Source organism: Oncorhynchus mykiss, chromosome 12, assembly GCF_013265735.2.
Source record: "Oncorhynchus mykiss isolate Arlee chromosome 12, USDA_OmykA_1.1, whole genome shotgun sequence".
NCBI classification, from domain to species: domain Eukaryota; kingdom Metazoa; phylum Chordata; class Actinopteri; order Salmoniformes; family Salmonidae; genus Oncorhynchus; species Oncorhynchus mykiss.
Genome location: NC_048576.1, coordinates 17,957,248 through 17,970,249, shown reverse-complemented (window position 1 = coordinate 17,970,249; position 13,002 = coordinate 17,957,248). Strand labels below are relative to the sequence as shown.

The following is a 13,002-nucleotide window of genomic DNA, read 5'->3' as shown; positions in this document are numbered from 1 at the left end:
TGTACCTTTCCACCTTACCTGTGAAAAGGAAGTGGACATTCTGCAACTCTGGCAGCATCAGCCTTCATCGGTGTGTTACAGATCGAGAAGTGAAGGATGCTTTTATGCATTTCAAACTGGCCTCCTATTGGTCCGATTTTTGTAACTCAATTACCAATCATATCATGTGGTGTTTTATATTCCCATTGTGATTGGTGCCTGAGAAGATTTGAACTAATAAAACCTCAAATTTATACAATGTAATGATTTTTAAATCGGGATGTACTCTGCTCATATGATCAAACTGTAGCCTTATAACAGACGACACAAAAGTAACAACTTTGCTTGCTCCCAACGGCACAAATACAATGTTACCATTTGTAACGATCCTCGCTATATGAGCCACAATACAATTCCCACCAAGTGGGTTAAATGTTTCTGAATAAGGCCAAGGAGAAACTTCAGCGTCCCTGGGACAGGTTAGTGACAGGTAATGGGACGATGAGTTAAACTGCATTCATTCTTTAGGCATTGGTGGTAAGGCAGATTACTGTAAATCAAACAGCCTACACTAAGGGATAGTTAAAGTATGAACATATGAGGGAGGTCTGACAATTTAGAGAACTTTAGAATTTGAACTACTAGAAACAAATCTGTTTATACAAGTGTTGTGTACCACAGTCCCTTTTACTCCAGGCCCACAGTCTGTTACCAAACAGCAAACACATGGTAGGCAGAAGAGAACATCATTTAAGGACAAGGTTTTGAAAGTCATGGTTTATTGAGCAAATCATGCAAGAGTAGCAGGAACACCAGGCTAAATCAAAAGCATAACCGTAGAACCTGAAAGTGTCTCAGCAATATCACTACATCAGAAGTCTATTTTAGTCGTATGGTTTTAAAAACAATTCATAACATTGTATCGTCCACCCCTGTAAACAATTTGCATGATGATGTGAAGGAGATCCTCATTTCAAACAAGCACATTAGTTGGCACCTTTACCCTTTTCTTCAAGAGGCACAGTAACAGGTGTAAGACAAGGAGTTGGCCAAACCAAATGATGATCTCCCTAGTTGAGTGGTCGGGCCGTCTGTTCAAGGCTTGTCGCTTCTGCTGAGGCGCCGGGGCCGGACGCTTCTGCTGACGTGGCATTGTGGCCAGTAGCTTCTGCTGACGTGGCATTGTGGCCAGTAGCTTTAGCATTTGGACCAGACACCACTCTTGCTTGGGCATAGGATCCAGTTGGTTCAGGTCCAGTGTAGGCAGGATGCCCATGAGCGTTACCTAGGAAACAAAGAAAACATTGTGGTAAAATGCCAGCCTTAATTTGGATCGGAACTAGACCTGTGATTTGACCTTAGTGTAAACCAAAACACACCTTTAAGTGTAAAACAAGTTATCCCTCCAATTAGCAGGCAACAAATCAAAGAAACACTACAAAACAGTCAGACAGTTAAACATAAATAACCAGTGAACACTTTAAGACAAGGTAAACCAACCAGATGAACAACATTGAAAAACTAACCTCAAAGAGAATCCAAAAGTCACAGCCATATTAGTGATCAAAACCACAACAGTATTCAAGAACTAATTCTCGACAGCCTGCCAGAATATCCCTGTTGCTATTTCTAACAGCTGTTTTGGTTGCACCTCATAAAGGAATCCCAGACCCTTCTAACCTGGCTGGCTAATTATGTACAGCTGTCAGCTGTCAATGAACTTCATTTCCATTGGTTCAATTTCCCAAATGCGATTAGGTGCAGTAAACCGTTGATGTATGGTGAACAACAGAGAGAGAATTGGACGACAAAAGAAAGAGACCAAATTCAGTTCAACAACTTACAAAAAAACAGACAATTGATGAACGCATATTCAATTTCATACATGTTCATTCATCTGTAGCTGCCAAATTCTGATCTTTTTCCCACTAATTGGTCTTTTCACCAATCAGGTCAGTCGTTTTGCCAGCAACGCGGGGCAAAAGGTCAGAATTGGGCTGCCTGTGTAAACACAGCCTGTGTGGCTGGGACCAAACAGACTATGAGGTAGTTTGTGATTGCGTCCAAACAGACTTCAGACCCTTTCCAAAGCTTAAATGTTGCTGAAGTCTGCCAGATCTTACATCGCCTTGATAGGTATTTAAAGTATCAACTAACCACATCATATGTCAGTGGATGACACAGTTGATGATGTGGCACGCAACCATTGGTTGTTGCGTTGCCTCACTTTAGCTGTAGAAACTGACATATTGCTGTGTTACACAGGGAGCCCAATTCTAATCATTTTTCCAAGTATTAGTGTTTTGAGCAATCACATCAGATCTTTTCACATCAGATCTTTTTCAGAGCTGATTGGTCAAAAGACTAATTAGTGAAAAAAATATCAGAATTGGGATGCCTTTGTAATGCAGCCTATGAGGGAGTTCTACTAACCTGAACCGCAGTGCACCGGTCTACGGAAGGTGATGTGAAAAGGCAAAAGCAGTGTGGGAGGAGCGCCCTTCTCAAATCGTACAGTTAGTGGTGTAATGGAGGCTATACGCAGGTGTACCACTTTGTTTTCAATGGACATTTTGTGTACTCAATTCTTAATCCCCACTGATGTGTATCAAAGTAGTATAGTGGAGGCATATGCTGTATCAATTCATAAGGCTGATGGAATAGATCAGAAAACTATTATTTCTTCGCATTTTAAGTGCATGAATGTGCACACGTGGTAGGCCTATTCAGAATGTTCCAAAATGCCAGGAGCTAGAGGAGGACAGGCTGATTGTAATGGCTGGAATGGAATCCATGGAACGGAGTCAAACATATCAAACATCTTGGAAACTCTGTTCCATCAACTCCATTCAAGGCCATGAAAATAAGCCCATCCTCCTGTAGCTCCTCTGCTGCACCTCACATTTGAGCAGTTTTATGTACAGATATTTGGACAGAGATGGTAATATCCATTATAGTTCAGACACACCGGTAGGATTATCTAATGTTTGCCTGCCGATTAGTATTTAGCACCTCCGAACAGTGTCTGCAGTCAATCTCTGAGGGTCGGCAGTCAATCTCTTGACTAATTTTTGTTTTTTGTTTTTAATTAAACCTTTATTTAACCAGATAGGCTAGTTGAGAACAAGATCTCATTTAAAACTGCAAAGCAGTTTGACACATACAACAACACAGAGTTACACATGGAATAAACAAACATACAGAATAATACAGTAGAAAAAATAAATATATATATATACAGTGTGTGCAAATGAGGTAAGATAAAGGAGGTAAGGCCATAGTGGCGAGGTAATTACGATATAGCAATTAAACACTGGAGTGATAGATGTGCAGAAGATGAATGTGCAAGTAGAGATGCTGGGATGCAAAGGAGCAAAATAAATAAATGAATACAGTATGGGGATGGGTTATTTACAGATGGGCTATGTACAGGTGCAATGATCTGTGAGCTGCTCTGACAGCTGGTGCTTGAAGTTAGTGAGGGAGATAAGTGTCCAGCGATTTTTGCAGTTCGTTCCAGTCATTGGCAGCAGAGAACTGGAATGAAACTTGGCCAAAGGAGGAATTGGCTTTGGGGGTGATCAGTGAAATATACCTGCTGGAGCGCGTGCTGCGGTTGGGTGCTGCTATAGTGACCAGTGAACTGAGATAAGGCGGGGCTTTACCTAGCAAAGACTTGAAGATGACCTGGAGCCAGTGGGTTTGGCGATGAGTATGAAGCGAGGGCCAACCAACAAGAGAGTACAGTTCGCAGTGGTGGGAAGTATTTGGGGCTTTGGTGACAAAACGGATGGCACTGTGATAGACTGCATCCAATTTGAGAGTTTGAGGCTATTTTGTAAATGATATCGCCAAAGTCGATGATTGGTGGATAGTCAGTTTTACAAGGGTGTTTGGCAGCATGAGTGAGGGATGCTTTGTTGCAAAATAGGAAGCCCATTCTAGATGTAATTTTGGATTGGAGATGCTTCCTACCATGGGAACATACAAATGGACTGTGCTATGATTTGCAGTCACTCCCCTCTCTGTCCTTGTCCTCCACTCTGCTTCTTTTATATTGATTCTGTACTGTTGAGGAAACAGTTTGCAAGGAAGCATTTCACACCCAGTGTCCTGTGGAGGTCAGACCTGGGTAGAAAAGGGTTTTGTAGTTTATTTCAGCTTTTCAAATGCTAAAGGTAGTTGAATATATATTTTAGGATCCCCATTAGCCAATGTCAATGGCGACAGCTAGTCTTACTGGGGTCTGACACGAAAAAGAAACTTGGCAATTTACATATGTTAATGCTTTGTGTTTGTGCATCCGGTACACATACACACAACCAGTAGGTCACATGGAGAGGTGTTGTGCCTTGATGTGTTGCCTTGTTTTTTTAAACCCGGTTTGCTGTCTTGCGCTATATGGAAGGGAGTTCCAGCCAATCATGGCTCTAACACTGTTTAATTTGGAGACAGTGAAAAGACCCCTGGTGGCATGTCTGGTGGGGCAAGTGTGTATGTTGACTATGCAAACAATGAGGAATTAAAAGGCAGTCAACCTTTCCTCAACTACCAGAAACAAAGGTAAACAAATGTTTACACAAGTGGTGTGAGCCACAATCCCTTTTTCTCCAGACCCAGTCTGTCCCTAATCAGCAAACATATGGTAGGCAGAAGAGAAACGCACATTTAAAAGACAAGGCATTTTGGATGTCAAATTGTTTATTGAACAAATCATGCAAAGTAGCAGGAACACCAGGACAAATCATAACCGTACAACCTAAGTGTCTGTAATAGTGGCCAAATCAGATGTAAATTTTAGTCGTATGATTTTTTTTTCAAAACCATACCATTGTAGTGTTCACCCCTGTAAACAATTTGCATAACGATGAGCAAGTGAAGGAAATCCTCATTTCAAACAAGCGCATTAGTTTGCACAATTCCTCACCTCAGTTACCTTTGCCCTTTTCAAATGGAGGCACAGTAACAGGGGAAAGACGATTAAGGAGTTGGGCAAACCAAATTATGATCTCCCTATCTAGCTTGTTGAGGGGTCGGGCCGTCTGTTCAAGGCCGGCCGCTTCCGCAGAGGTGCGGGGGCCGGCGGCATGTTTGACAGTTGCTTCAGCTGAGGCGCGGGGGCCGGCGGCATGTTTGGCAGTTGCTTCAGCTGAGGCGCGGGGGCCAGCCGCTTCTGCAGAGGCGCCGGGGCCGCCGGCCGCTTCCGCAGAGGTATGTTTGGCAGTTGCTTCAGCTGAGGCGCGGGGGCCGGCGGCCGCTTCCGCAGAGGCATGTTTGGCAGTTGCTTCAGCTGAGGCGCGGGGGCCAGCCGCTTCTGCAGAGGTGTGTTTGGCAGTTGCTTCAGCTGAGGCGTGGGGGCCAGCCGCTTCTGCAGAGGCGTGGTTGGCAGTTGCTTCAGCTGAGGCGCGGGCCGCTTCTACAGAGGCATGGTTGGCAGTTGCTTCAGCTGAGGCGCGGGCCGCTTCTGCAGAGGCATGGTTGGCAGTTGCTTCAGCTGTGGCATTTGGACCATGCGTCACACTTGCCAGGGTATTGTAGCCAGTAGCTTTAGCATTTGGACCAGACACCACACTTGCTTGGGATCCAGTTGGTTCAGGTCCAGTGCAGGCAGGATGCCCATAAGCATCACCTAGGAAACAAAGAAAACGTTGTGGTAAAATGCCAGCCTTAAGCCATTGGAACTAGACTGTGATTTTAACTGAAGAAGTAGTGTAAACCAAAACGCACCTTGAAGTGGAAGACACTTTATCCCTCCAATTAGCAGGCAACAAAGCCAAGAAACACTACAAAACATTCAGACAGGTAAACATCAATATCCAGTGAAGACTTTAAAACAAGGTAAACCAATCAGATGAATACATTGAAAAACTAACCTCAAAAAGAGTCCAAAAGTCACAGCCATTTTAGTGATCAAAACCACAACCGTATTCAGAACTAATGCTAGCCAGACACCCTGCCAGAATATCCCTGTTGCAATGTCTAACAGCTGTTTTGGTTGCACCTCATAAAGGAATCCCAGACCCTTCTTACCTGAATGGCTAATTATGTACAGGTGTCAACCAATGAACTTAATTTCAATTGGTTCAATTTCCCAATTGCAATTAGGTGCTCTTGATTTCATTCAGCTGGTGTGCACGCACTGGTGTGCTGGAGGGTGGAGTTTACACATCATGGACCAATCGACAGTTTTAACCATATTGGTGTGATGCATAGAGTGTTTGCCTTCCACACCATCAACCCGGGTTCGCTTACCTGCCCCACTGTTTGCTACACTGGTGTCAGAAGTGGGATGGTGGCCATAAGGCTGTCAGGGGTTAATAGGGTTAATCTTATTGGCGCGATGAATAGTGTGTTTGCCTTTCACCCTGGTTCGCTTCCCTACCCTGCCGTTGAGTGAATGTTTTTCTAGTCTCACTGGTGCTACCAAATCAAATGTACAGATTACAGCAAAAATATTTAAGAGTGTGTGTGACCAAAATGGTTGAAAATTAGGTTGCAAATCATGTTTCAGTCTTACCTACCATCTAGTATATCTTTGTTCTACTAATGTACAACTAATGCAACCTCATACAAGTACTTGGGAGTATGGCTAGATGGTGCACTTTCCTTCTCTCAGCACATATCAAAACTGCAGGCTAAAGTTACATCTAGACTTGGTTTCCTCTGTCGTAATCACTCCTCTTTCACCCCAGCTGCCAAACTAACCTTGATTCAGATGACCATCCTACCCATGCTAGATTACGGAGACATAATTTATAGATCGGCAGGTAAGGGTGCTCTCGAGCGGCTAGATGTTCTTTACCATTTAGCCATCAGATTTGCCACCAATGCTCCTTATAGGACACATCACTACACTCTATACTCCTCTGTAAACTGGTCATCTCTGTATACCCATCGCAAGACCCACTGGTTGATGCTTATTTATAAAACCCTCTTAGGCCTCACTCACCCGTATCTGATATATCTACTGCAGCCCTCATCCTCCACATAGAACACCCGTTCTGCCAGTCACATTCTGTTAAATGTCCCCAAAGCACACACATCCCTGGGTCGCTCATCTTTTCAGTTCGCTGCAGCTAGCGACTGGAATAGGCTGCAACAAACACTCAAACTGGACAGTTTTATCTCAATCTCTTCATTCAAAGACTTAATCATGGACAATCTTACTGACAGTTGTGGCTGCTTTGTGTGATGTATTGTTGTCTCTACCTTCTTGCCCTTTGTGCTGTTGTCTGTGCCCAATAATGTTTGTACCATGTTTTGTGCTGCTACCTTGTTGTGTTGCTACCATGCCGTGTTGTCATATGTTGCTGTCTTGCTATGTTGTTGTTTTAGGTCTCTCTTTATGTAGTGATGTGTTGTCTCTCTTGTTGTGATGTGTGTTTTGTCCTATGTTTATATTATATAATTTTTTTATTTTTAATCTCAGGCCCCCATCCCCTCACGAGGCCTTTTGCCTTCCGGTAGGCCGTCATTGTAAATAAGAATGTGTTCTTAACTGACTTGCCTAGTTAAATATAGGTTAAATAAAATAAAAAAACATAGCATAGGGTCAGTGAGTGCTTCACTATTGGATACAACAACAGAACACCTCAGGGTTTGACTGGTTCCCAGTCCATTGCTCTATAACCACTAGGTAGTAATGCGGCCGATGTAGGTATAGTCCTAGGCCCTGTTGCAGCCCACGGCCCAGACCGCCAGGCTATTCCTGACTGCAGACGGACTAATGATGCCAAGAGCAGGCCAGGGGAGCCAGAGGAGCCAGGAGAGCCAGGGGAGCCAGAGGAGCCAGGAGAGCCAGAGGAGCCAGGGGGGGCAGAGGAGCCAGGGGAACCAGGGGAGCCAGGAGAGCCAGAGGAGCCAGGGGGACCAGGGGAGCCAGGAGAGCCAGGAGAGCCAGGGGATCCAGAGGAGTCAGGAGAGCCAGGGGAGCCAGAGGAGCCAGGGGGGCCAGAGGAGCCAGCAGGAGAGCCAGGGGAGCCAGGGGCACCAAGGGAGCCAGGAAAGCCAGGGGGACCAGGGAAGCCAGAGGAGCCAGGGGGACCAGGGGAGCCAGAGGAGCCAGGGGAGCCAGGAGAGCCAGGAGAGCCAGGGGGACCAGAGGAGCCAGAGGAGCCAGAGGAGCCAGGAGAGCCAGGGGAGCCAGAGGAGCCAGGGGAGCCAGAGGAGCTAGGGGAGCCAGAGGAGCTAGGGGAGCCAGGGGGACCAGGGGAGCCAGGGGAACCAGAGGAGCCAGGGCAGCCAGAGGTGCCAGGGGAACCAGGGGATCCATCCTGCTCTGGTGACACAATATAACTTGTGCAGCCGTCGTCTCAAGGAAAGACTGAGTTGTGTTGAGTTGTTGGGGTCTATGCATAAACATAACCTTTCTTGACGTAAGCATTTAGAAATATTTGCACTCTTTAGGGAGTGTATTGATTTAATTTATTCACATAGCTCATTATTATACGGAAGACAACCACCCATCAAGGACACTACATCAATGTTCAGAGATGGCATTTGATGCATCTGCTCCAATACAATTGTTTCACCTTAAGATTGCCATTTCTCCATCCTGTTTTGAGCACTCTGTTTTCCTTGTGTGTAGGCCTAGGTCTGTGTTGGTCAGTGGAAGTGGCCTCCGAGTGCCTCCTTATGGTCTGTTTGGGCTAAAGGTCATGCATGGATACACTATAACTAAATGCCCTGCACGGGACCCAGACCTGTCCCTGTCCCTGTTGACACCCATAAAACACTATACTGCCTGTGTGGGTGTCACTTCAAGCCTGTTTACATCTCCTTGCACAATTCCTAGAAAAAATACAAGATTTCCAACTAAACTGTCGCAAGCCTACTTTTATATATTGGGTAATTTGTTTTGAGACAGACTAAGCGACCGAGAGGCCCTTTGACAGACAGAAACACACATCGTTTGAAAAAATAATGTTTTATAAGGGAGGATTTTTCCATACAGACAGACACGTACCGTGTAGCCACTGCAGCGATGTGTTAAGAACACACTTGAATTAAGCCACGTTATGCCACAGGAGTCTAGAGTCATCCTGCTATGAAACATTGATGCTATTTTCCACTGTCATTAACAAGATGCTCCGGAGTCAGAGTCATGGCCTGTCATCGTATACAGCAGCTCCATACAGAGCAGCAGGGAGTCAGTTGTGTCTGTTTTCCCTATTTAAGATTATGTTAACTAGTGACATGAAAAGAGTCATCTGACTAATGACCATGTGAGACCGCATTGTGACATTTCAAAGTGACTCACTGAAGCAAGCGGCCCAGTCAGTCAGTCAGTCAGTCAGTCAGTCAGTCAGTCAGTCAACGGCACGTCTTAACCTGCTGACTCTGCAGTGCTCCTGACTGCAAACCCCTGCAGATAGATAAGCCAGTGTTAATGCTGCATCTTTACACTTATTTACAGTAAAACGGCTCAGGTTTACAATAAAACAGCTCAGGTTTACAGTAAAACAGCTCAGGTTCCAGCATGTAAACTAAAACCCCAGTCTACAGTACAAAAGACATACTGTGACAGTCAAAATAACTAAGTTATCACTTTTCACTGCTGAGTTGGGATCTCACCATTTCCACACATTCATTTTCACAAATCCCCCCCCCCCCATAAGAAAAGAAGATTACATTCAAACTCAATGTCAATTTTCAGCCATAAACTCAGGGTAGGCCCAGCCAATAAGCAATATAAGCGGCCACCTGTGGCTGCTAGGGGGCCCCACAGCTGTTAGTTCGTTAGGAACTCAGTCGGGTCTCAACGTACTGCTGAGATTTAGAATAGTAGAATACACAAATTGCAATTTTAAAATTTGGTAGTGCATCAGCAGTTTTCCTCAGTCACTGGCAGTTATGTCAGTCGCTGGCAGTCACTCAATCAGCCCATGTCAGCAAACATTTCTTTACATTGCTAGGTAAGTTAGTCTAGTCAGCTATCTAAACCTTGTAGTAATCATGGCCGAATTACCAACTGGGCGTTGTGGAGGGTCCCCAACCAAATCTCTCTTAGGGCCGCCAAAATGCTAGAACAGACCCTGCATATACTGAAGACTTCCTGTTATGGTGCATCAGTTGTTCCACTGGTGGAGAGTGATACAGTCCAGACTAGCTAGTAATGTCTATTACTGTCCAGTGTTTCTCAGGATGCAGGCTTATCTGGTGGTCACAGGGCTAGCCAGGATCTCCTATTCTGATCAGTTTTCCCCTAATGAAAATCCACATTTACTGCTTTTTATTGCATGGTCAAATATAAACCGTGTTCATTAAAAATTTATGATTGAGTTGGAGTAAAACAGTAGAAAATGTTGTATGGATTAATATAAATGACGCTGCCACGAGCACCAGAGATGTTGAGATGAGTGAGATGCAAGGCTTTCTCTCTCAAACAGCCACACACAGTATCTGCACATGTGCAAGGGTTGGCTTCACACTGTTACAGCGTGGTAGCCAGGGCACCAAAACAGCGGACAGGTTGAGCCTTGAGCTTCAATGCTTTTAGTTGTTGTGGAAATTGACCCACTATGCAGTTTACTTTCTGCATGTACGTGATATGAGTCTACCTTTAACTACTGTTTATAAATGTGTGTCTGTTCATTTCACAGCAGTGAACGTATTGTATTGTTAAAACAATAGTATTGTTATTCTTAAAGTACTGACCAGTAATGACTTTGAATGAACTTTTCCTGCTAAGGCCTCCTTGCTGCAACCCAAAATAAGGGAGGGTTTGACCGGTAGGGATATCCTTGTCTCATCGCGCACCAGCGACTTCTGTGGCGGGCTGGGTGCAGTGCACGCTAACCAAGGGTGCCAGGTGCACAGTGTTTCCTCCGACACATTGGTGCGGATGGCTTCCGGGTTGGATGCATGCTGTGTTAAGAAGCAGTGCGGTTGTGTATCGGAGGACGCATGACTTTCAACCTTCGTCTCTCCCGAGCCTGTACGGGAGTTGTACAATGAGACAAGATAGTAGCTACTAACAATTGGATACCACGAAATTGGGGAGAAAAAGGGGTAAAACATTTTTTTTTAAACTAGCTCCAACTGGGAAAATCGTTCAAAATGATTTTATGGGTCATCCAACTCTGAATTCCAAGTTGGTATTTCGGGCTTCTTTCTAGAACCCACAGGAAGGACCACCGCGCCACCTTTCTGTTCAAGTGAGAACAGCACAATAAGGTGTCCAAAAATGTATTGTATGCTGCTCCATAAATTATGTAATATGCCAGGGAGATATGTATACGGTAGCTAAGAAAGTAGTACAAAGTAGTATTAAGCCCATGTGCCTCACCCTAATAGTTAACTCCCTTTTCACCTCAGAACTTTACCTACTGTTCTGACTTGGTGTGCACATTTAGCCTAGAGCCTGTTTTAGAGAAATGCAATCATCGATAATCGTAAGAGCTTTCCTTGTCTGCTTGTATGCCCCCCTTTATTTATCCTATAGTTCTGGCTTGGTGTACAGGGAGAACACTGTAAGAATGGCCCATGTTCTGAATTCTGTTACCGTACATTTCAAAGTGCTGAACAAATAGTTATATTGACTACGTCCTTCCTAGCTCGCTCATTAATGTCTTAATCGAAATTACAGATTGCCTCTAATCTGCTCGTCATCCATTTATGCCATAGTTTGTACATCTCAATTGTCAGTAGAAACCACATTTGTTTAAGCAAGTCAGCTATGTTTTTTTTAAAGGCAGTAAATGAGGCTGAATGAACTGTTTTGCTGCCAGACAGGGCTCCGCTGATAGCCGGGTGTAGCAGTGGTAAGGTTTTGTGACGGCTGTTGGGGCCTTAACAGTTTGTAGGCACCGTTTGTCACCGTTATAGTGTATTGTTTAGTGCTGTGTAGTGGCTTTGCTGGCATGCATCTGAAACTTTTTTTTTTGTTTGCCCCACCACTGATCACACTCATTAACCCAATATTGATATAACATGAACCTAGTATTTTTATTTCAGACGAGTCAAGATATCTAACCTCAGGTAGGAACTGTTACGTCAGTGAGGCATAACTAGCAAACCGGCTTGTTTTTCCTGCACCCACACAATGCCTGATTATGTGGTGGTGAAATAAAGAAGTTTGTTTTAATGTTTGAGCCCTTCAGGTCCACATGAGCTGGATTAACACTTAGACTTTAGCCTGGATTGATCTAATCCTTCAGTCTTCCCAAATCATACTGCACTCAAACTGTCATAGTGTACTTTAAGACCATGCAATTGTCTCTAAACGAAATGAGAAAATAAATGGTAGTGGTATAATGTGTGTATGTGATATTAAGACATTTTTCATCTGGTCAAATAATTGCTGCATTCAGCAAGATGACACAATTCTGATTTGGTCATGTTCTTTTCACCCATCAACTTGTTTTGAATGAGTTGTGACAACTTCTCTTTCCAGTAGCATCTTATACTATATATAGTAGAGAATCTTAGCATTACATGTATGTTACTACTTCCGCATGACCATATGCATGTCATCCTACAGTGGCCATGTGGTTTGGGAGAAGAGTAGAGTTACCATGCTAGTGCATCGCTTGCTGTAGTAGAACTGAGTCCAAATGAATGGCTCTGCAACTGGGCCTCACCCTGAATGAGCTAGAATAACATAAATTATATACATATACTAACGTAAACAATAAACCGAACCTGAAAGACACGCCAAACTAAACATATTACAAGTGTTTTTCTCTCTTGAGTATAACCATTGTGTACTGTGCACATGAGAACATATTTATTCATCAACTGTCAGGAGAATTCTATACTCCTATTAATTTACCAATTCAATTATGTTACCCTCAGTGTTACGGTGCGTGAATGAGGACCCAAAAGCGAATCAACTTAAACAGAGCTTCTTTAATTACCAAACATAGGTAGGCTCAGATGGACCGGCAGATTCCGACAGGACAGGACAAGGTTACAGCAAACATGACGGCAGTCTGGTTCAGGCATGAATGACACAAACAAACAAGAATCCGACAAGGACAGGAGCAGAAACAGAGAGAGATATTGGGACCTAATCAGAGGGAA

General features: G+C 44.1%; 2 protein-coding genes and 1 long non-coding RNA gene across 4 annotated transcripts; 1 reads left to right on the top strand and 2 right to left on the bottom strand.

The window, feature by feature from the left end:
• Positions 1–741: 741 nt before the first annotated feature.
• Positions 742–1,664, bottom strand: LOC110539122. Its single transcript, XR_005035292.1, has 2 exons — positions 1,506–1,664; positions 742–1,264 (listed from the first exon to the last, which is right to left on the bottom strand). It is a non-coding gene; the product is annotated as an uncharacterized LOC110539122 (long non-coding RNA).
• A 2,998-nt stretch (positions 1,665–4,662) lies between these two features.
• LOC110539121 (coiled-coil domain-containing protein 8) lies at positions 4,663–5,983 on the bottom strand. Of its 2 annotated transcripts, XM_036939649.1 has the most exons (4): positions 5,853–5,983; positions 5,707–5,762; positions 5,093–5,608; positions 4,663–5,050 (listed from the first exon to the last, which is right to left on the bottom strand). In XM_036939649.1, the coding sequence occupies exons 1-4, from the start codon at positions 5,879–5,881 to the stop codon at positions 4,908–4,910; spliced, it is 744 nt and encodes a 247-aa protein (XP_036795544.1). In that variant the 5' UTR covers positions 5,882–5,983; the 3' UTR covers positions 4,663–4,907. The 2 variants fall into 2 exon arrangements, with proteins under 2 accessions (XP_036795544.1, XP_021481770.2); XM_021626095.2 differs by having other exon boundaries at positions 4,663–5,608.
• Positions 5,984–6,184: 201 nt separating this feature from the next.
• On the top strand, positions 6,185–8,274 carry LOC118937764 (cuticle collagen 2C-like). Its single transcript, XM_036938892.1, has 2 exons — positions 6,185–6,221; positions 7,616–8,274. Exons 1-2 carry the CDS (start codon positions 6,185–6,187, stop codon positions 8,272–8,274), a joined length of 696 nt encoding a protein of 231 aa, XP_036794787.1.
• The last annotated feature ends 4,728 nt before the right edge of the window (positions 8,275–13,002 follow it).